Source organism: Pipra filicauda, unplaced genomic scaffold (genome assembly GCF_003945595.2).
Source record: "Pipra filicauda isolate LSUMZ 115617 unplaced genomic scaffold, ASM394559v2 scaffold68_size4259465_pilon, whole genome shotgun sequence".
Classification (NCBI taxonomy): Eukaryota; Metazoa; Chordata; class Aves; order Passeriformes; family Pipridae; genus Pipra; species Pipra filicauda.
The window spans coordinates 1,949,314-1,974,733 of NW_024104853.1; the positions used below are offsets into that span (position 1 = coordinate 1,949,314).

The 25,420-nt window shown below is 38.5% G+C and overlaps 1 protein-coding gene across 1 annotated transcript in view; it reads right to left on the reverse strand.

The window, feature by feature from the left end:
* Positions 1-214: 214 nt before the first annotated feature.
* The window catches only part of OCA2 (OCA2 melanosomal transmembrane protein), a 202,147-nt gene continuing 176,941 nt past the window's right edge, over positions 215-25,420 (reverse strand). Inside the window, exon 24 of the mRNA XM_039388832.1 lies at positions 215-806. Coding sequence (XP_039244766.1) covers positions 719-806 — 88 coding nt within the window. The 3' untranslated portion in view covers positions 215-718. The remainder of the gene's footprint in view (positions 807-25,420) is intronic.

Sequence of the window (25,420 nt, forward strand, 5' to 3'; positions counted from 1 at the left end):
AGAGTACTCCTTCATGAAAGTGAATTAATAATTAAATGGAAGATGTCCAATGCTTTATCACAATTTATGTCCATACTTTTGTAAGAAGAGGGGCATTAGTTTATTTTAAAGAAAAAAAGGGTAGCTTAACACTGTTTAGGAGCTTTAAGATGAGAAACAAAGCCTCCACAGAATGCAGTCCCAGTTCCAAAATAATAATTCCTTCCACAGCACATTTTGAAGACGTGTTTATTTTTAAATGTAGATAATGATACATCTTTCATAGCGTACAGACTTCCTGCTTAACTGTCAATTATTACAACTGGAATATTAGTTACTTTCATACAAATAGCTAAATATATTGACAAAGAAAAATGAAGTCCTAAAAAGAAATTACTGAACATCTGCTATTGTGAATGAGTTTATCATCCGTGACTATACTCAGACTGTGTCAATACAAACTTTCAGGCACAGCATACTCCCTGGAGATGGTTCCTTTTTATCTGCACAATAACTGCATTCGTAATTAAATATATGGATTCTTAAAATTTTGATTGTCTAGTTCTGCAAATGGTTCATAAAACAGAAGGTTAAGAATGACCAAATCTGATGTTTATGCTGACAATCAATTTGATTAATACCATATGTTGGGGTTTTACACCTTTTTCCTTTTATAAGTGTTCTTAGCATTCTGATATAAACTAAATGAAAGAGAAAGCTTATTTGAAAGTATAAATTACTATGAGTTCCAACCTACTACAACATGAGCAACAAGAAGATAGCACATCCCAATGGTACAGGATACAATCATCATGGGGAAACCTAACCTGAAAGAACAAGAAAATAAAGATTAACAAGGCTACAATAGTCTGCTCTCCAACCAATTTACAAAAAGGAAATTTAACTTATCCTACACATTCCAAGTGACAAATATGCTTACAGCAATGCCAAAAGCATAGATGTACTGAGCATATGACAGTCTAATATTCAAGATTATATTTCTATTTTCAGCCTATTTTAGAGGTACAAGGTCAAAATTCACATAATTTCATAGTTTTCAGGATATCTCTTCCAATGTACACTGTCTCAGAATCTGGTGTGCTTTGTTGTTTTATTGTTGTGTGTTTTTTCTTCAAATTCAACATGCAACATACCAACAAAATAGTGATTCTTACAAATTATGCATCATTAGAATAGATTTTCAAAGGTGTATCACTTCAGATTAGTTGTGTAATGCTGGTATGGCACTTTGTAACTTAATATGGACAAAACTCTTTAAATGGTTTCCCTGTTGATCTGTCAGCTATCATTCTTCTGACATACATACCTCTCAAGAAGTCTAACAGACTTGAGTACTAACAGACTGTTGGAAATCAACCCCAGGCACCTGTAAAAATGTTAAAACTCTGCTATTCTATTAAAACAACTATTTCTTTTTCCCCACAGAATAAGATTTTATAGCTTTCTTTAGACTGACAAACAGAGACAGCAGAGACAGACAAGTGGAAAGGATGTTGTGGAGTTGGCCAAGTCCTGCTCTCCTAAATTTGTAGGTCTTTCAGCTGTGTGAAAAGAAAGAAGTTTTCTGAAACTCAAAAGCATTATTGTATGATACTTGGGATCTGTGAAGAACCACTGCTGTGATCACACTCATTTCTTTATACTACTAAAATCACAAGGAGAACTGAGATGAGAAATGGTCATGCCACTAATGACCCTCCTTATATACTTTCTTTTGTCAAGTTCAGACAAGAGTTTCCATAAAACTCTGTGGAAAGTATTACAGAAACATGGTTGATAGAAAGAGGACATGAGAGAGAAGTTTTAGCTCTGGTCCCATGGTAAGAAAAAACTATTAGAAGGTCACAGTATTTGAGAAACTGGGTACGTGACAGAAGAATAGAATATAGTGGATGGGAAAGCAGAGCAAATAGCAAACAAGTAACCATAAGAAGGTGAAAGAAATAGCATTTGCGCAAATATAACTTAGGCAATTAGAAGCCAATGATGAGCTTAGCTTTTGTAATATGTATGAAGCTAATTAGTAACCTTTATAAGCACAAAGCCTGCAGCAATAAAGTTGGATAAGCCATGATCAATTCTGTGGTCGTGTAAATTGATATCCCGTCGTCTACAACAAAACTCAGCAAAGCATGGCAAGGGTCTCTGAAGTACAGCATTTCATTTATTCTTTTCCTTAAACTAAGACCAACTTACTCCATGTGGCTATATTAACTGTGCCTTTTTGCCTTACTTATTAGGAGCCCTTAGGAAGGTTCCTCAAGCCTGTTGCCCTCTAACAAAGCACTAACAAAGATGCCCATTTTTGTAGCAGACAGGAGGACACCATTCTCTGAGTTTGGTTGAATGAATAGCTCCTTCCTTTAGGAATCTACAGCTAGAAGGGACCATTTGGGGCATTAAGTCTGGTCCCCACTTCCTCAGACTATGAAACCACCTGCATAAAATGAAAATCAAACTTCTCAATCTGTCATTGATGTCTGGTTTCTGCCTGCAGCTGTAACATTACTCTAAACCTTGAGATCCTCAAGAGACAGTTTCCTTCATTGGTGTTTTTCTGAAAAGCTGACTGGCAGAAGCATAGATGAGACCAGCAGATCGGAAGTGCTATCACCTTTAACAATCATTGGTTCGAGTTACTAACAAGGGAATTTTACCAGGGGTGAAAGTCACTGCTAACACAAAAATAATCAGCTCTACTATAAAGTTTGCAGAATAACTAGGAAATTAATAACACAAACACTCTAAAAAATACATTGAAATTATTTAGGAAAGAACAAGTTTGTCCATAATGGCCACTCTTCATGGCTACTCTTGGCCCAGCATCAAAGTGAGCCAATCTCACATACTGGTAGAAATACATGGAAACCAAGAACAAAAGGAAATCCTTGCAAGATAGGAAATGTACAAAGAGAAAACTGACAGGGCTGACAGATCATCTCATTTCTGTCTCCTTGACATTCATTGGAAGAAGTTGGACTGTCTCCATGTGTCCAAAAGTGTTCCTGTGTCCATCACCCAAAATTGCCTGCAAGATCTGCCCAGAAGGACAGCTCCCACCATGCCTGGCTCCAGAGGTTTTCTCCTTCCTCTCTCTTGGGTTTTGGACCTGGTATGCTGGCCTCTTCCACAATTTTGGTATCGGGCATCATTATTGCTGTTCTGGCTCCAAAGACATTAATGTTAAGCTGCTATTTGAACTTGGGAAAAGAGAAAGCGAGAGTAGAGAGAAGGGCCAGCCGTGTCCAACAGGTGAATGGTGAAAGGAGAGAAAAATTATTAGAAAGGGTCACAGAATTGTCACAACTTTCAAATATTTCCTGTAAAGTCTGAAATGTGTTTAGAGGATTTATTTTTCTTCTTTTTGTTCATATGAACATGCATAATACTGCAGAGAAGTGTTATTTTTTTTCCAGTCTGACTGGTCAGGTCCTTGCTTTTGAACGACTAGTTTCTTGAAAGAGCCGAATCACTATTCAGTCACTAAACTATGATAGAGCTGATAATATTGTAAAACAGCTGAGCTGAAGCATCTCCTGAAGTTATTTTAATTTAAAAAGAATGGCAAAAAGTTAATTGGCTGGCTAGCAAACTGCTTCTCAGACTCTTTGCTTTTTTCTCTCAGCAAATCTGATCTGTAGCATTTCCTAATCTCACTTAGACAAAAGTGTCCTAATAGGACAAAAAAAGTAAAATCAGCAACAACTACAAAAATAAAATAGAGTGGCTAAAAAAACCTGCTACATCCTACAGTATATCTAATGAATGCTCTTCACAGCTCTGTCTGTATGACAGGCTGGTGAGCCGGAGATTGCTACAACTCTCATAAAAACACTGGCTGTTGTTTGACAGAAAACATAAATCTATTGACCTCACAGTTAGCAAACAATGAGTTGTCACTGGGAGGAGCGGGGACAGAGCAGATCTTAATCTGTATTAATGCAACCTAACAAATCTCCCTGGAGAATGGACAGTAGTTCAGCAGCAAATGGCAATACGTCTTTGTGAAGACTGGCAAGGGGAGGGAAGGACCCAGAAAGACTGAAAGTCTAATTGACCACTGAAAACAAAACAAAAAAGCTCTCTCGAGCTTGGAGGAACTGCATGAAAGAGAATGGATTAATTATACAAGGCCACATACAGGAACTATGATCATACCCCCACCATCACAGTGCCGGTCAGATGTGTAGCTGGAGCCAGAAACAGACAGTTTATGGAGGAACCTCATTTCACTTAGTGTGGATGTTTGCACAGGGCACAACTGGGAAACTGTTATTCTCATTGCATGGACAATTACCCCTCAACTTGAGGTCTGAATTTCAGACATGCTGGCCTGAGCACTAATGTAATCGGATCAAATTCAATGTGGAATTTGTGTACCAGAGAGAGAGGAGATAAACTCAGTCAGTAAGTATTAGTTACTGCAGAGTTAGTCAATTACTTGAGTTGGTTCAGTGCCCTGTTATGCTATTTACACTAACCATTGCTCCCAAGGAACATAAAATTCATGTCTCAGGCCACATACAACACAATGTATAGCTGCAAATGTTTTCTTTAGTTAAATATTAAGTCTAAGAATTCATTTTAAACAATGAAAAATTACTTCCAGGAACTCTAATTTCCAGCATACTTCTTGGAGTCAAAAAGTACCATGTCATTCAGTTGCTCCTGTCCAGCAGAAAGGATCAGTAGAGTTTAGAAGTCATAGAAACCTTTCTTGTACTAAAACTTCAGATTCATAAGAAACAGTAAGGATATTTGGCATAAAAATACATTTTTGTGTCCTGCACTGGGCAGGCTTTCCTTGCCTCTCCCTCTCTGCAGACAGGGATATACACATAGCTGGCATGGTTTAAAAGGTACATCCTGACTCTCCACAGCCAGCTGAGGGAGTTTTTACCACTGCAGAGAGGAAGCAAGGTCAGATACAAGGAGGGGAAGGATGGGTGGATCTAGCATTCACCCCACTTTTCCCCTCCACCTCTTCATGATAGAAGCTTACATGTAAAACTGCTATCTAAATGAAATCGACCAGCTTAAATATACACAAAAAACAGATGTTAGCTCTGTGTGAGATAGAGTATTTCTAGTGAGAGCCCCGGGGATTTGTCTTGGACAAAGTTTTACTTATTAATAACTTCAGCGAACAAGTAACAAAGAGCTTGCAAATCGTCCCAGCACAGGACTAATGTCAGACTCCGTGTAGACCAGAATTCAGCATGTTCTTAACAAATCAAAATGAGAATTTGAAATTAAGAAAATGAAACTCTGTGAAGGTAAGTGTGAAATATGTATTAGAAGTCAACCGTGGGCACAAGAACAGCAAGGAAAGTGAAGCTTTTCACTGGAAGTGACCTAAATATTTCTAATTCTGCCTCACTGCAAGATTTCTGGCCCTGTATTTACTTAGAGAAAAGAAAACCTGTGTATGATTATGCTGGGAATAAATTCCATTTTTAATAAGTTTCTACAGAAGTGAATATTACAGTTTTCTTAGGTTATAAGTTATCCAATATTATTTGCTAAATAATAATAGTGAAGCCTTTGGGGTTGGAATTGAGTTTTCTTGGACAAACTGATCTCCTACGTTACCTTAAAGTTCTATTTTGTGATGCTTCAAGAGCCAGTAAGACCCAGTATTACAAGACCCAGGTTCAGTGCCCTGTTCTGCCTGATTTGGGACATGAAATATAAGATGTTCTCATGCATGCAAACCTTGCCTATAGGCACTGCCTTCACAGACAGCTCATAACTTGCACAGCCTGTACATCCATGGGGAAATCTGTGGAAGGAGCACACCTCCAAGGAAATGGGGAACCTTCAGTGGATTCTCAGTGGAAAAGCAACAGCAGAAATCTCCCAAGACCAAACCACCTGCAGTGAAAGAACTTTGGTGGTAGACAGGGGTAAGAGTTAAAAAGAGTTAAAGCTAATTTCTACTCCTATTTGTGTTTGCAATTTAATGCACAGTTTAAATTCAACTGATGGAGTTTGAATCAGGCTTAAAATTTTGCTTTTCTTGCTTCATCTCAGTTTCATACTATAAGTTATGTAGAAGGTATAATGTCAGCTTTGCAGAAAAGGACACAGGGTTCATAGTGGACACCAAGTTGAACATGAGCCAGTTATGTGTCTTTACAGCAAAGAAGGCTAATGGTATCTTGGGCTGCATTAGGAAAAGTATTGCCATCAGATCAAGGGAGGTGATCCTTCCCTCTATTCAGCACGGATGTGGCTACGCCTGGAGTGCTGCATCCAATTCTGGGATTGCCAGTACAAGAGGCATGGGCATAATGGAGAGAGTCCAGTGAAGGGCCACAAAGATGATGATTAAGGGACCGGAGTATCAGTAACACAAGGGAAGGCGTGGGATCTGGGACTGTGCAGCCCGGAGAAGAGAAAGCTCAGAGAGAAACTCATCAATGTGTTTAAGTTCTTGAAAGGATGGTGTAAAGAATACAGTGCCAGGCCCTCTTCAGTGATGCCCAGTAAAAGGACCAGAGACAGTGGGTACAAACTGAAACACCAGAAGTTCTGTCTGGACATCAGGAAACACTTTTTTACTGTATTGTTGACAAAGCACTGGCACAGGTTGCCCAGGGAGATTGCGGAGTCTCCATCCTTGGAAGTATTCAAAAGTCACGTGGATGTGGGTCTGGGAAATAGGCTCTAGGTCATCCTGTTTGAGAGGGACCTCCAGAAGTCCCTTTCAACCTCAGTCAGTCAGTGATTCTCACTCACCTACTTGTTCCTCTGTTATTCAACACAGGATAAGTAAGTACCATCTGCACACCTGAAGACTGACATCTCACCAGAAAATATTTAACAAAGAACAAAAGACATATAATTCTTCTCAATCTTGGACAGTCTCTCATTGTATGCAGTACTTTGCTCTGGAATTATGATAATCATAAGCTCATTTTAAAAGAACATCTAAAAGTTTATGAAAACAGCCTCAAAAAAGAGACGTGGGTGTGGGTATAGTTAGGACATACATAAGGTTAGTTCTGAATGAAAGTTACACGTTTTAATGAAGTTACACCTTTTAATTGAATTTGCAAAGTAGTGTTCTTTTCAACAAAAGGACATAACCGCAGTACTCATCCTATTTCTTTTCCTTTCTTTCAGTGCAGAGTACCTTATGAGTCTCCTATCATTTCAGTTGTATTAACATTTCCATCATTCCTAGTCTTTGACATACTGATCCATTTCTTCTGAAAGGAAAATATGGACTATAATAACAGCTTAAAGGAAACATATTCAAAATGTTTATCACATGCCCATGACTCCTTCAAATCCAGACACCTGTTGTAGCTCAGAAACAGGTGGCTAAAACTAAAGTGATCATTAATTTAACATTAAATTGCTCTGAATTTCATATAGTCTGTAATTACATAAAAATTACAGTGTGGTTACCTGCTAGTTACCATACACAGGAGTTCCTGTGTCATTTAAATCACAGAACAAAACCTATAATTCTATTTTCTTCTGCTTGCTGAAATTATAATAATTTCTCATGATATTCTATCTCTTTTGAGTCTATGCCAAGATTTCCCATAGAATTACTGCCAGGAATGAAACTTAAGATAGGGAAAATCATATCCTGAGTGAGAAAACATAAAGGTTAGATTGTGCCTCCTACAGTCTAGAACATCCTCCTAAAGGTGTTTTGCTGTAACCTCAACATACTTACATGCAGAACAAGCAATGGGCCTTTCCTTGGTCTCCCAAAATTCTGATTACCAAAAGAAAAAAAGTGCAGGGAACTACAGGCCTGTCAGCCTGACTTCAGTGTCAGGGAAGGTCACGGAGCAGATCATCTTGAATGCCATCACACAGCACTTGCAGGACAACCAGGACAAGCAAGGGCAGGTTTATTAAAGGCAAGTCCTGCTTAACCAACCTCATCTCCTTCTATGACAAGGTGACACGCTTAGTGGATGAGCAAAAGGGTATGGATGTTTTTTGCCTGGACTTTAGTAGAGCCTGTGACACTGCTTCCCACAACATTCTCCTGGAGAAACTGGCTGCTCATGGCTTAGACAGATGCACTGTTTCTTGGGCAAAAAAATGGCTGGATGTCCAAGTTCAGAGAGTGGTGGTCAATGAAGTTACATGCAGCTGGTGGCCAGTCACTAGTGATGTTCTCCAGGGCTCAGTACTGGGGTTAGTCCTGTTTAATATCTTTACCAATGATCTGGAGGTGGGGATTGAGTGCACTCTCAGTTTGTAGATGGCACCAAGCTGGGCAGGAGTGTTGATCTGCTGCAGGATAGGAAAGCTTTGCAGAGGGATCTGGACAGGCTGGATTGATGGGCCGAGGCCAATTGTATGGGGTTCAACAAGGCAAAGTACCATGTCCTGTACTTGGGTCACAACAACCCCATGCATTTCTATAAGCTTGGGAAAGAGTGACTGGAAAGCTGCCCTATCAAAAAGAACCTGGGGGTGCTGGCAGACAGCCACTGAACATGAGCCAGCAGTGTACCCAGGTGGCCAAGAAGTCCAGTGGCATCCAGGCTTGTATCAGAAATAGTGTGGCCAGAAGGACTAGGGAAGTGACTGGAAGTGCCCTGTACTCAGCACTGGTGAGGCCACATCTTGAGTGTCCAGTTCTGGGTCTCTCACTTCAAAAAAGACATTGAGGTGCTGAAGCACGTGTAGAGAAGGGCAACAGAGCTGGTGAAGGGTTTAGTGACAAAGTCCTATGAGGAGCGGAGAAGGGAGCTGGGGATGTTTAGCCTGGAGAAAAGGAGGCTCGGGGGGACCTTATCACTCTCTGCAACCACCTGAAAGGAGGTTGTGTCAAGGTGGGGGTCAGCCTCTTCTCCCAAGTAACTAGAGACAGAACAAGAGGAAATGGCCTCAAGTTGCACCAGGGCAGGATCAGGTTTGATATTCAAAAAAATTTCTTCACTTCAAGGGTGGTTAGGCATTGGAACAGGCTGCTCAGGGAAGTGTGGATTCACTATCCCTGGAGGTAGACTCTGCAGTGTTAGGCTAATGGTTGGATTTGATAATATTAAGGGTCTATTACAACATAAATAATTCTAAAATTCTATGATCATCAGGGAACCATCTTCTATATAGACAGAGTAGTTCACTTCATACCCTACTAAAGTAGAACATGCCATGATAAAGTGCGGCATAAAGATTCAGGATGATCTGTTAGTGATTTTTCTATTTTATCAACCCTTCATGTCATCCTTGGATCTCTTGTCATATCTTAGCAATGTATTTGTTCTCCACATCCTCTAGGCAGACTCCAAAACAAGTTTAGTCCTCAACTTGTTGCTTTGTTATGAAACCTTCATGCCATTATAAAGTCTAGGAAATGCAAATATATGTAATTGGTTCAGCTTCTTGGGAAAGCCATACTTATTCCTCTCCCACATATCTGTGTAGTGAGATGTAGTTGTGAGTCTGAGTTTAAGAAGATTAAAATAATTATGGCCAACTAGAAGAGAAAATCAATGAAGTATGTCTTCTCTCACAGTACTTGTTTTCATTAACTGTTTGAATGGTTCTGATACAAATATTCTACTAATGAGACAGATTTATACAAAACTGTATAAGGTTTACTGTGCAAAAAATGAATACATTAGGACTGCTGAAATAGGTTTTGCAATGTTTACAGTTATAGTTTCTGCATTTTATGAAACATTTAACATATTGTAAACTCACTTCTGACAATCATATGCTTTTTTGCCTTGCAAAAAGCAAATTTGAGGCTTAAGGACATTTTCATTAAAATACCTTTTTATAGCTCAAATCTCTCTGCTATAGAAATGTCTCATAAAATAAAATGTTTTGTGTATTTTTGAAACAAACTGTATCCACAAATTTTTAGACTAAACTGTATTTCTATGTAGTCTAAACAAATCAAAGGTAATGGATATGGCAGAAATTAACTGTGATTTATTTTAGTTCCAAAATGTTTCAAATTAAATAACCTTGTCAGACTCTATATTATCTTGCATTTTCTCATGAATTCAGGAATGGAAGTTGCCTGAATGTTACTTCCATTAATGCCCTTAATCCCTACCCTCACAAATGGTATCTTGGGGCACTTTTCTTAGGTTTTATTTTCTTCCAAATGTACTCTTTCATTTTGATTAAAGCACAAGATAAAAGGAAATTACATTTTTACAGAAGAGACTAATCAGTCAATTCTTTAATAATTTCATCAGAGCACTCTCAACTATTTTAAAAGCCCTGGACTTTGCTAAAAAGCTAGATGTTGTATAAGAAAGAGTATGTTCCACCCTGTTCCCCTTTTCTCTTTCTCTCCACTTCGAGATTCCCATTCACGTGCCACACAATGTGATGTTAGAGAGCTCACGTACAGCAGTTCACCAGGACAAAGGAGCAATGCAATTGCATTTTGAATCAAGAAGTAGAAGGATGTTTCTTGTGCACTAATGATGATTTTTCATTATGAACTCAGCAGATGCCTACTGCTAAAAGGCTGTTGATGATGTAAGGCCAGTAAACTTTTCACCACAAACCACATGCTATAGGCCACACAGTCTAAGCGAAGAGCAGAGTGGAGATTTTCATTCCAGCAGTGTGTACTTGAAGGGTTCTCTCCCACCCACCATGAAATGTCAATCAAAGGCAAATAAGGGGGCAGATGGAGCCTCAAAGCCTTCACTGCCATCACGGTGAACTACACTGTACAGGTCTTCCTCCCAGAAAAGCCACAGATATGAGCTCACTACAAGGAAAACTTCTATAAACTACAGGTCTAATTTTAAGTGCACTAGCAAACTAAGATTAAATAAAGTGAATGCTACTCTAAGTGTATCCATTCCACAGCATGTTAAAGTTCCCAGATACAAAGCACTAAAAAAATAAGTAATATATTAATATATCCCTCTGGATTGTCACAGATATATACCAACATTTCCAATGAGATGAAAGACAATCATAGAATAGCCTGGGTTGGAAGAGACCTTAAAGACCATCCAGTTACAACACCTTCCACTAGAACAGGCTGCTCAGAGTTCCATCCAACCTGGACTTGAACACTTTCAGGGATGGGGCATCCATACCTTCTCTGGGCAACCTGTTCCAGTGCGTCACCATCCTCACAGTAAACAATTTCTTCCTTATATCTTATCTAAAGATACTCTCTTTCAATTTGAAGTCACTACCCCTTGTCCTGCCACTACATGTTCTTGTAAATAGTCTTTTCCCACCTGTCTTGTAGGCTCTCTTCAGGTACTGGAAAGCCACAACTAGATTACGCTGAGGAGACTTAACAGATGGACAAAATAGAAAAAATATAGTATAGAGAGGCAGGTAAGTACCACTAACAGGATGTTTTAATGTGGGCTTAACTACATAGCCAGCTCACAGATGTTGCAAGTCAATCAGAATCATCACTGTCTAACTGTTACAGATGTCACTCAGGCCTGCCTTGGGAATAGGAGTTAGAGTGACTGAAATGAGGGAAAACCAAGAATAAAATAATTAGATTTTTTTTTTTAAATTATGAAGATAATTAACTATGTTCATATTTCCCCCAAATGGGTGAAAACTAAGATGGTTGCTACACTAGTTTCTCCTTCCCTCCTCCTATCTCCACCTCTGCAGTGGAAAAGATGGATTGCTACTCCAGGAACACAAGCATGGAGTATAAACCCATATGGGCATTTTTTCATGGGCCTACACTGAACTGGTAACAGAACACAAGAGTGTCATAGAAATTTGCCAGCAAGTGAGTTATGTAGAGATCATCTGGGCCAACCATTTACACTCAGGCTACATGCACCCTAGTCTTTGTCCTTTTTCTGTTTTAGTCTTTTGAACAATTAAACAGTTGGTTTAAGTGTCATCAAGTAATTCTGTACCATCCTTAATCCCACCACAGAAACACACTATTAACTTTCTTAAATAGCAGTATTATTTTTTCAGATATGTTTAAGACATTTTCTATTTTAGTTTATTTCTCTGAATTTGGCCTTTCCAGCGAAGGTCAATACACTTTTGAATTTCCTGTCTTAGATACAGAAGGTACAGTGATGCATTTTAATGCATTTCAGCTGTAGCATTATGAAACAAAATCTGAAACAAAACCATGGTATTAATATCCTTACAGTGCCAGAGATGGAATATGAGTATTTCTTCACTGGAATAATTAGATGAGGTTTTTTTTCCCTTTTGTCTTTAGAAATTCTATTCTTTAAATAATTTCCATAGTACTAGGAAAGCAATTTACCTGTATGACACTTGGTTTTGAATCTCTAATAGTTTTTGTTTAGCCTTCATTATCAGCAAATAGTAATGGAAATAATAACTGGCTTAACAACAAATGAACCCAGAAAAAGACACAAATATTTTTTAAATTGTTTAGTAACATTTAGTAATATATGTCAAACAGTACTACAAAGACAAAAAAACATAAACATGAAAAACCTCCAACCCAGCACTGGCCTTCAAACTTTCCTAGAATGAATACTTTCCTTTTTCTTTAGTGACTTTTTCAAGGTTCGTAGAATAAAATTGACATGTTGCAATAAAAAAACCCCAACAACTCAAACAAACAAACCCCCCTCAAAAAAACTCCAAAACCCAAAAAACCTTATCTATTTTTCAGGAACAAGTTTGGTATCTGCTCCCATAAAAGTGGGTTTTAATCACTATCAATTTAAAACCACTATCATTACCTAAGCATTATAATTTTAGCCTATTAAATTGCTTTATATCTGTTTTAAAATTTAGAGTAGCCCTTTTTAAGTAACCTTCATCGAAGATAAACAACTACAAGTGTTGAACAGGAAGTTATTATTCAAAGGGTTTACTAGTGCTGTTTACATTAAAGCAATACCCTGAGTGTAAATATAATCAGGAAGATAATTATTTTTTTTAAGTTGTCAAAATTCACTGCTAAATTCAAGCAGTAAAAAGCAAAGAATACAGTAAATACTACTACATCTGTTATGTGACAAATAATATCTAGTTTACACAAGAAGATAAGAATCTATTTACTATTGCATTAAAAGCACTACTTCCTTCAAGCAGATCTAATTTCAAATGCATTCCAATGAAAATAACGTAAACAGTAAATCCTCCTTTCTTCTGATTGTATTGGGAGACATCAGAATAGTCTGTCTGACACATTATCTAGTAACAGAGGGGAAAATCACTTTGCCAGTTCTATTAAAAATATCAAATTATTTGAGAAAATGAAATGCTCTGTAAAACCATGATTATGATGTAACTCCAAATATCTGTATGATGCTTTGGCAGGCAAACATGAAGCATGTAATAAAACAAGCTCAAGCTGAGAACTAATATTTTCTCTTAAGAACACTTGTTAGTCAACATACATATAGCAAATGTGTATAAGCTTCATACTGACAATGTACTCTTGAGTTTCCCAGACTTATGTCTCTTTCTGCCATCTAGTTTACCTTTTTGTTTGGATCTCCTCCAAACTGTTTTGTAAAACAGTGTTTAGAGATACATAATTTCTCCAAGTAAGTATTCTCAATCCAGCATTTTCTGTCTAGTTCTGGTAATTGCCAAAATACCTTATTTAATTAGAAAATTACTTTCTAATTTCAGTAATATTTGAATAAGACTCTTGTTCAGCAACTATAGTGACTGTCTAATCAAATTTAGCATGTTATAATTAACTGGAAACTTGGCAACTGATGAATCTGAATGAAGCTGAAAAAAGTAGGAATTTTTTGGAAAACAAAGCCGATTTGTATCAGCACATAAGACATTACATGTAAGAATTCAAATATGTGTTGATCAATACAAACAACTTTGTACGAAATTTATATCATCTCCCAGGTGGAATAGAAACTGAAACTGAGTTCAGGAAGTTTGTTTTTTTATCTTCCCGAGTCAAATTACAAAGAGTGTGGAAATGAGCAAGCACTTCATCAATTCTTCTCTTCTTACAATCATCTCTACTTGGCTGAACTTGTTCCCTTCCCAAGTTCCCTTTCCTCTCTTCTCCCACCAACTCACTTATCCCCAGCTTATGACACACATTTTGTCAGAACAGGACTATCTTCCACCCAATTTGTTTAGGAGCTCAAACCCTGTTTCTGGGCATATAACTGAAATGAATTACCTTCTAGGAGCTGTTCCTTCACATTAACTGCAATGACAGCCAAGTGTGGAAATAAAGATATCAACACTGTAGAATGGAAAAGTGAGGTGAGATAAATCTTTCTGTTACTGACAAGAAGCTCCATGAACACAAGAAAATAGTGAAACCCTATTTTGTACCAATTTGTGTCTTAAGCTTGATTGACTTTCTGTCTAAGTAGAAATCTTACTACTGTAACTTATAATGATGCTCACCTGCATGGATTTTTTCAATGTGTAAAGAAGTATAGCCTCAGACTGCTCTTTCTTTCAGAGGAAATATTAATAGGGTTTCTTTTCCTCTTCCCAGCCACTGACTTTGATGACATTTCAGAGATTTTAATTATATTTGAGAAATGAAGCCCCCTTTACCCACCATTCTCCCCCCTCTCAAAAGTGTTTGAAGTTGATAAGCATATTCAGAAGTTATTAGGTGGAAAACACAACGACATATTCACAGCAAGATGATTGCACAGGAAAGCAGATGAAAAGTTAGGCTTTGATGGAAAGAGAGGAACAAAAAGCTTTTCAAAGGCATTCTTTTCTGAAACATACTTGTTACAAGGAGATAACTTGATATAACTCAGGAAGGATTAGACAGAAATACCTAGTTTTGCATGCGCTTACATTATATATAGTTCTAGTCTCAGAGTGCTCTGTATTATCAGAGTGCTCATAGGTGTGCAAAGATAACAGGGAAGACAAAGAAATGTGGATTTAAAATTCAGAATGAACTAGCATACATTTTGATTTGAAATTTCATGTAATCCCTAAGGAGTTGTTAAATTAAATAGAAAAACTAGAATTCCATTATTAAGTTATAAAAAAAGAAAAATTATTATCACAATTTCATTTTAAATTTCAAGATGATTTAATTAGTGTGCTGCTGTTGACACCTCCATGTTATATATCTCAGACTTTAATAAGGAATAGAAAAGTGAAATTCCACTTACCAAAATATTGTAAAACAGCGGTATGACTTAATGAATGATCTCTAACAAAATGCAAATGTAATGAGCTTTTTAATCAGTTTACTACTCGGATGTATATTTATTGAACATGAAAACATTACTAAAGTAGGGAATAACATATGATTATGGCTCAAACTGATAATACTTCTGCATGCAGTTTGTATTCTGAACTGTTACATATTCTGAATACTGTTCAGAAATCTCACAAAGCCAAAAATTAATATTCCAGCAGTGCATCTCTTAACTGAAAACTCCAATTATTCTTACAATGGAGAATAATATCTACCAAAATACAAAGAACAAGTGAACTGCTTGTACGCATTGGTTAAAATTATTAAAGATGAAAAATGTATTTGAAGACTTTTTCTAAATGCAACTACATTATTAGTTTGCACCAAATATACTGTGCTCTGATAGATACAGTGGAAATAAACAACTTGTACAAATGTCCCTGAAGTAATTTATTTAATGATAAGCTTCAGCACATATTTAGTATTTCAAATTTTTCTATGCATTGACATACTAATTGCTTGCACTTCAGAATATACACTAACTAAATATACTTTGCGTCAGAAGAATGTACTCACTAGATTTGCTATACAATATTGAAAACGTGGGATAATCTTAGTAACCCTTTAAGTGAAATGCTTATTCTGCAGTCTAAAGAGAACAACAAGAGAACACCAAAGTCCATGTAAACATGTGAAGCGATTGCAGATTTAACCATTGGCTTTTTGAATGTCAGTATACCAGACATAAAGCGCTTTTTTCTTGGTATGTATGTACATACATTTGTGGCAGGGAAAGGAAATTATTTTATGCTGTAAGTCAAAAAGCCCTGCAGGGGCAATGAAAAAGATACACATTACCTTCTGCCTATTTCTCCTTGTAAAGAGCATAAATCTTGTGCAATGCTCACAGCATCTGGTGGGATCAGCTCTACAATCTAATGCAGGTCATGTAGTTCTCCTCCGTGTTAGTGTGTGTGTGTGAGTGTGTGTATATACATATATATATACATATATATAAAAATAGAATTTTCCTCAACTAAGCTGTAATGTAAACTACTACAACCAAGAGGAGATTTCATTTCAAGCCTCAGCTTGGCTCTCAATCCATTTTTTTTTCAATTCTGTCAGGGACAGAAACTTTAAAAATCCTTTATAATAACAGAGCATTTCATTTTATTGCCAACAAAATCACTCTTACTGCAGAACCCTCCACTGACCTCTTAAGTGAAACTAGAAGCAATGCTCCTCCCAGCAGTCACTGGTTTTGCCATGGCTGCCTGTACTACTCTTGGCTTTGGAGGCCACTTTATCTTCCAGCTCTTCACTGATCTCTCTTCACACTGTGTCTTCTTGCCCAAGAGATGTTGTCCTTGATCCTCTTCTCCCACTTCTCCCACCTCTCATCTCTGGATGATTTCACCACAGACTACATGAAACTCAGCAATGTCCCCTCTGGCAACAATTCACTGATCCTGTTCCCTCCAATTAATCTAAACTTACTCTCTTCAAATCAAAGTTCACTGCACTCCTCTGCAAGGTCTTTACTGATGTCTAGCTATCAATTTACATGACAGCCAGCACCATTCTCTTTTTTCCCCCCCTGTAAATCTTTCCATTTATTTCCTTTCTGCATAGCACTTTCATTGTACTCTTTACCCTCACATGTCATTTATCAGTTTGGACTCACACTTCAAGCTTCATCTAAAGCACTTGTAGATTAGCCCTGTGTGTAAATGTTCTTTCCTGACCATTCACATAACTAAAACACTAACTTATGACTCTTCAGCTTCTCAATGTCGTTTTCTTTGACTTCAAGAAATACTAAGCTCCAAAAGTTCAATCATTGCAGGATTGTCTTTGCATCTCTCCACTAGTTCTCTTCTTACAAAAGCAGAAGCTTTGTCAACTTCTGTAGACTAGCATCTCACTGTTTATTCACAATGCAATGTTTTCAGCTGCATCTTGGTGTCAGCCTTCATCACAATTTGTTATTTTTCAAGTTGGTGCCTTACGCCCATAATGCTTCCTAACACTGATAGGGAACCCCTAAACTGCCTGTAAAGTCATCTTGTCAGTATTCTGCCACTTCATTTTGTCCTGGCATAACTACACGGACATCTACTTTGTGGTTCCATATTATATTTCTTTGTGTTTCTCTCTCAGTTGGACTAATGTCACCTAACGTGGGGTGTCCAGAACTGAGGCACTCTGAAATAGGCAGAAGTCTGTCCAACTATCAGAAAGAGATAGGCACACAAATGAGCAGTGAGGTCCTTATCTATCTTCAGATCAATTTGCACATTTTTCCCCTATAGTTAGTAAGTCTCATAAAAGAGTTTGCTTCTTTCTACAAACGCGCTTGTTATGTCTGTAAAATGTAGCAATATCTGTGCTCTAAAGAGTACAAGCACAGGATGACAGTGCAGTTCTCACACATACAGACACAAATTGCAAAACGTCAATTATTCATGACTGAGGTGAAGCCATCTGCAGGGCCAAGCAGAACTCATTTCAAAGCATAGTAAAGAGAATAAAAAAAGATTTCCAGATATCCAATGTATGTAAAAGACTTTATGTATGAGGAGATAAGAAGAAGGTATAAAAAGAGCTACAGCTCAATATGATCAATAGCAAATGAAGAGCAGAAAGAAAACTGTTCCAGCATGGGATCCCCCATTTCTGACCAGTGTCACTACTCATCTGTACATCCTTCCTCACCTTTTTTAGAGAAAGAGATCTGTTTTTCTGTTTGTCATTCACAAATTTTTTCTTGCACATCTCCATAATGATTTGTCGTGTATTATCTTTTGCTATATAACTGGGTGTTGTGGTTTAGGAATTATACTCCCCAATTCAGTGCCTCCATCAAGACTTTCCAAACCACACACTGCTCGATCACTCCCTCCCTGCTGCAGCAGATTGGAGAGGAGATATGGAGGAACAAAAGGCAAAGATCATGGGTTGACATAAGACCAATTTACTGGAAACAGCAATGACATAAGAAAACTAACAGTAACACCAATAATATAAATAACAAAAGTGTACAAAAGAGAGGGTGATTTACTTGCAAATTGCTCACTGCAGAGCCCTACTCAACCCAATTGCAGCCATGTTTTCTTGACTAGAAGTAATCCCTCCTCCCTGGAAGAGAGTCCCTTCCCCCAACTCACAGCAATGAGGCCTTAGCCAGACCCACTCTCAGCTACTGCAAAGTTACTGGCCAAAACCAGGACACTGGGATAAATAAATTACTATTCTAAGGAATCATAGAATCATAGAATCGATTGGGTTGGAAAAGACCTCCGAGATCATCGAGTCCAACCCTTGGTCCAAATCCAGTCCATTTACTAGATCATGGCACTCAGTGCCACGTCCAATCTGCGTTTAAAAATCTCCAGGGATGGCGAATCCACCACCTCTCTGGGCAGCCCATTCCAATGCCTGATTACTCTCTCTGTAAAGAATTTTCTCCTGATATCCAACTTAAATTTCCCCTGGCGGAGCTTAAGCCCGTGCCCCCTTGTCCTATTGCTGAGTGCCTGAGAGAAGAGACCAACCCCCACCTGGCTAGAACTGCCCTTCAGGTAGTTATAGACGGTGATGAGGTCACCTCTGAGCCTCCTCTTCTCCAGGCTAAACAACCCCAGCTCCCTCAGCCTCTCCCCATAGGACTTATGCTCCAGTCCCTTCACCAGCCTTGTTGCTCTTCTCTGGACCCGCTCCAGCACCTCAATATCCTTTCTGAACTGAGGGGCCCAGAGCTGAACACAATACTCAAGGTGTGGCCTCACCAACGCAGAGTACAGGGGAAGGATCACTTCCCTGCTCCTGCTGGCCACGCTGTTTTTGATACAGGACAAGATCCCATTGGCCTTCTTGGCCACCTGGGCACACTGTTGGCTCATGTTGAGCTTCCTGTCAATTAGTACCCCCAGGTCCCTTCCTGCCTGGCTGCTTTCCAGCCACTCTGTGCCCAGCCTGTAGCGCTGCAGGGGGTTGTTGTGGCCAAAGTGCAGGACCCGGCACTTGGCTTTATTGAACTTCATCCCATTGGAATCAGCCCATCTCTCAAGTCTATCCAGATCCCTCTGCAGAGCCCTCCTGCCTTCCAGTAGGTCAACACTCCCTCCCAATTTGGTATCATCAGCAAATTTGCTGATGATGGACTCAATCCCCTCATCTAAATCATCAATAAAGATGTTAAACAGGACTGGACCCAACACAGACCCCTGGGGAACACCACTGGTGACCGGCTGCCAGCTGGATGCAGCTCCATTCACCAGCACTCTCTGGGCCCGACCCTCCAGCCAGCTCCTAATCCAGGAGAGGGTACACTTGTCCAAGCCATGGGCTACCAGCTTTTCTAGGAGTATATTATGGGAGACAATGTCAAAGGCCTTGCTGAAGTCTAGATAGACCACATCCACAGCCTTCCCCTCATCCACCAAGAGGAGATGAGTTTTCTGTTCCAACTTTCCAAAAGAGTAATGAGGCCTTAGCCAGACCCACTCTCAGCTACTGTAAAGTTACTGGTCAAAACCAGGACACTGGGATAAATAAATTACTATTCTAAGGAGATGAGTTTTCTGTTCCAACTTTCCAATTCAATACAGTTACCGATATTTTTGTGCTAACCCAACATCCATCCAGATACAGTATGACATCTATGATAATCTTCTATTTATATTGACCACATGGGAAGTACAGGGCAGGTTAAACACCTCACCTTGGCAGCCTAAATTAGCCTTCTCTTTGTATTCATTATTACTGAACAACCTTATATCCATGACTACAAGTTGGCTGGAGAGGTACCATGTTTTTGGTCAGTGCTTTTACTCTGTCTTGCCTTTTAACTGTACTGGGCCTTGGCAATAACTGTGGTAACAGCAAGTACATGACTCAGCACAACAAATCTCGGTGGAGTAGGCAGCTTGGGGCTGAGAATATGCAATCCTCATGAAACTACCTGCACAATAACTGTGCCTTTTACTAGCATGGCATAAACCAAATGAAGTGCTTACAAGAAGAAACACACCAGACTTCACAAACTGAAAACTCAATTAGTATCAAAAGAACAATGAAATATTCTGCAAGACTGAAAGATTTGGCCTTGACATTTTAAGTTCACAAACCTGGCAATCGAGCAACTTAGCTACTAAACGTCATGCCAGCCTCAGGAACTGATAGATAGCTCTTGCAGTCCGGGAATATGATCTTCTACTACACAAATTTATACACCTGCAACTTCTATGGTAATGTATGTTTCTGTGAATTCCATTTGAATTAAACAAGCATTGAAAGAAAAAAATGCAGTATCAGCAACCAACAGATGCAGATGTTGCTAAATTAACCAGGTCATTTTGCTCCCAAAGCTAGACAAAAGGCCCAAGAGCTATTTGCTGTTCTAGAAGAAGCCTTGCAATCACCTATTTGCAAGGTACAGCTCCATCTGGAAGAAGATAATTTCTTACATTAGAATTCTTGTATTACATCCTGGCTTACACCACATTACTGAACCATCTCACAAGCTCTGTACATAATCCAAAAGTGCCTACTGTGACAGCACACAGTTTGAATGTTTGCATTAAGCAAAAATGTGCCCTTTCTCAGGAAGAGATAAAACAAATGTACAAGAGATTCTGGAAATATCATTAAAATGCATAGAAAATATTTTTCCTTGTTCAACACTATCATTAGCAGGACTCGTGTTTTCTCCATACATGCCTAACCTTTAAAGAGACATGAGCAACAGCAGAGTTTACCAAAACTGTCCCAGTTCTGCCCTCCCCCAAAATATTTGAAGAATGCCCAACTGAGACATATCACACCACCAAAGTATACTTTTCAACAACCACAGTCCTCACTGTTTTGTTTTTAAAAATGAGACAGGATCAGCCTTTGCCATAACAACGACAAAACAAAAGCAGTTCAGCCTCTGATATTCCCACCTAACTCAGAAACAAGGTTAAGAGCAATGATGTGGACCTCAGCACAATGAATGAATTGGGGATCCCTCATCCAGAGCATCCACCTCTGTGCTTCAGCCAGTCCAGCTCATGGGCCATTGTCCCCATCATTTATCAGTCCAGTTAGAGTCTGAGGCTTACTGGGAATGGTAACAGCTGTTTCTTAAACACCTGTTTAACACTTAAATACTTAACTCTGCCACCTCCCACACCAAGAGCTCATGAAAACAACAGGTATTCTGTCAGTCTGAGGATTTGTTCTGTTTTCTCTGAAGGTGCTTAGAGTGTAGGCATGTGGTCAGTTTGGGTTTTCCAGTGTTTGGAACAGAGGCTTGATGGTTTTCCATATTCTGCTGTGGTTGCTTTTAGTGATGGGATTTTATTTTTTACAGCAAAATAGCTTTCTTGGGGTGCATGTCACCAGTTACACTACAGATCAGAGTGCAATGTCGATGGTGTGGACAAGGCTGAGCTAGTATTAATTCTGCAAGCACAGGTACCAGCATCAATCTAGTCCCAGCATCATGGAGCCCAGTGCATTCTGCTTCATTAGCCATGTAATTATGATTACATTGCTACAACTCCTCAAGGTCAGGAACATCTGTGTTACACCAAAGTTCCCTGACATGTCCCAGACAGTGGTATGCAGCTCCAGACTCATCTACCTAAACTCAGATGCCTATTATGTAGACATCTCATGGAAGATGGCTAAGTTCTCACTGCAGTCAGTGGAAATCCAGTCAATACAACAAATAGAATCTGCAGAGCTGTCTGTATTATCCTGCTCTGATACCTGTGTTTGCTAAGATATGGAGAATTTTAGAGACAGAAAAAAATCTTGAGGAGGAAGAGATTTTTTTTTTAGTTGTTTAAATAGACCGATAAAGTTAAACTTCAGGGTACTTACACCAATTTACCCAATTTTTCAATAGTTAAATCGTGCTCTCCTTCCACTGTGAGTTTGCATAAAGATGCAACAAGCACAGGAGACCTCTTTGTAAAAAATCACCTTTTTATGGCAGAGAAATTGAAAGATAAACCAGACCAATATACTCTCTCCCATTGCCACCACACAGAAGTGCCCCTATTATTATCTAAGACTTACTTGCAAAGTAATCTCATTCATCACTCATCTCTAGAATAAAGAACCCTTTTAACCCTTTTAAACTTAGATATTTGGACTCCTCTTTAAGCAAGGATGTCTTTATTTTATAATTCTACATAGTTCCAATCTTAACCACTTTGGCATTACACTTTCTGAATCAAATGATCATGAAAAATAATATTTAAAAAATATTTAAATCTTTTTTTGATAAATTCTCTTCTATAATAAAAGTTAAAAAATATTTAATTTCTTGCTAGCAAAATAGTCTTGTTTTATTTCTAGCTAATGAACTATAAATATAGACTTTCCCTTTAATTAGATACAATGTTTTAAGAAATGAGATTCCAAACTGAAATAATAAAACAAAGTCGATATATTAATGTCTCCATTGCATTATCTATGGATATTTCCTCATTTAAAGCTGGTCATGTAAGCAGAAGTTATTGTTAGAGATTCTAGAAAGAACAGATGTTTTCCTTTCAGATTACCATTTTTGTAACCCAAAATAACACAGCAGCTAGACAGCAAAACACACTTTGTGGACACTAGTATGTGGAAACCTTTCCAGCTGAAGCAAATTTTAAGGAAATTTTTAAAAAACAAACATCGTAAATTATATATGCAAAACTGCAAATTCTAGGGATACTTGTTAAGAGTCAGCACTAGCAGGTGCAACAATGACATACAAAGAAACTACTACATGATGAAAGAAAATTCTCCTCTTATTGACTAAAAGTTTCCTTTTCTTACAGAACATTTTAAGAGGCTATTTGTAGAGGCTACAAAGCTGAAATATTGCTGCAAGAATCATTAGACAATTTTTATGCAAAAGCCACCAAACGAAATATCTCACTGATGCGGCCAGCACACTGTGTAGGGAACAACATTTTTAAAATCCATGTACTTATATTTTTGGTCCCAGTCTAGCAAAGTACTTAAACCATCTGTATATTTTTGATTTTATGGACTATTCCCATGCTTAAAATTAGGCATATTAGTGGACAGCCATGGGATCTGGTATTTTTCTTATTTTTGTGAATCAATATGAATTTGAGTTATGAAGACAAATGACGTCATGCAATCTATATGACTAAGGTTATGAGAACAGAAGAAAAGACTTCAGATTTACCTTTCAGTTAGCAGAGCTTGTGTTGAGTGGACTTGCTGGTAATTTTGAATTCTTCCAATTTGAGCTTCAGACTTTTTTTCATCAATTTTCAAAATTTATGGAAATATTTCTAGTTGTCCTGGGTTTAATAACAGCAAATTTCATCATAGTCACACTCCTGTAAACCTTAACTATCTGTAACAAGTCTTGGCAGTAGTAAAAGTAAAGAAAAATCATAGTTTACATCATAAAGACCCCGAGAAATAATTGGATAGCACTTGATTTACTATTATTGCACAAAAAAACCTGTTTTATAACTTCTATGAATTCTGTTGTTTATGAAAGATATTAGTATATACATAGCAATGTATATTTTGAAATGCTTTTCTTTCAAAATAGTCTCATTTTCAATAGGAATTTATTTCTGCTAACAGAAAAATTTCAGCTGCTTTCAATCAAATAAGTTATACATAAATAATCATATTTAATGATGAAATCTGTGAACAATAGGTTCCTATCTGGGGTTTAACTACCTAGAGGATCCTAATCTAAGGAAAACTATAGACCTATAGATTCCTAAAGACTATAGATTCTTTAGGAATCTAAGAAAGGATGTAGCAAGCCAGACACAGAAAAATTCAAAGGGAAAGTCAGGATAAACTGTGTAAGATTATTATGAATCTCATTGAGAAGAATTCTTCTGGGACCCCAGTGTCTCCATGAGCTATAAACATAAACAGCTGATCTTGCATTTCTTATGCAGCAAAAATTCACCCTAGTCAATAAAACTTTGAGGTTTCCATTTCAACAATTCAACGATTACACTTGAAGATTGTACTGATTGTGTCTATCAACAACAAATGGTTCTTACCAAAGTTATTCTCATTGAGTTTGAATTTTGCAGTAGGTATGCAGCATGAGCTTTTTATTTTAATAAATAATAAATTATAAATGCAGAACTGAAATAAAAATCTGTCTGTTATGTGACAACAAAAGTGTGAAAATATATTCAGAATTTTCCCTGGAATGAGAATTTTAGGGTGACGCAAACACAGCTTTTGCTATGGGTTATTTCCAACAGACTGAATAACTGACTGGTAAAGAATTGTAAGTTGTTAACTAAACATACTTTACATCTGCGAATGCCAAAACAAATCAGTGTCCCTCCAGTTTTGTCTCCTAAATACACTGGACAAATGATACCTGCTTCCTGCATATATATTTTGTTATGTAAAGTGAAATACAATGACTGACACTGGCTACCTAAATTTCCATGCACAACCTTCACTCAGAATGCACTAATAAGGCACAGCAGAAGAATCCCTTTCAAGACCCCGTATTCCCAGGGAATCAGAACTTGGTCAGCATATGGCTACACTTCACTGTGAACTGCCCTTTTATGTTCATTCCAGGGTGGGGAAAAAAAAGTGTTTTTTCTGCCTGGAGTTAAAAAAATGGTACCCCCGAGGGGGTGGTGTCTCTCTTGGTGTTGACCCAATCAGTGCTCCTGCAAAATTAAAACATATCACACTAGACTGGAAAAGAAGGATGATGAGGTAGTTGAGGAGGAGAGTGGTCATGTTCTAAAGCCACGAGGAGAAGGGGCAGGAGCCCCGCTGGGGGACCACGGCCCCCCAGCCCCCAGCTGGCAGTTGCAGAAACTCGGAAACAGTGTTAAACTGGACCGAGGTCTGTAACTGAGAAGCTGGGAGTCTTTCTCCATTGTGAGTGGGTAGCAGGAGCAGTGGCAGAGCAGCAGTGAACAAAGAATTGTGGCAGAAAGCCGAGAGATAAGAGGGAAGCAGCAAAGAGGGCATGCAGCAACGCAGAGAGATATCCTGCAAGGAGAGAGAGAGAGCTGGTGACAGAGCAGAGAAAGCTCAACAAAGACAGTTTTGGGGGTAAGAACTGAACCAAAAAACCCCCCAAACCCCTTTTGAGACACCTCCTAGAGAGGAGGGGTGGTGGACTCCCACTTGAGGGGAGTTTTGGAATGCAGCAGTACCGGAGAGAGGAGCTGAGAAGCTCAAAATGTCCTGGAAGCTGGACCGGGATGGCCAGACGGAATGCAGAGGGGGGTGACCTTGGCTTCCCCGCTGCTGCTGCCAAGATGGCAGTCTGAGACAGAGCACAGGAACTCTGGTAGAACT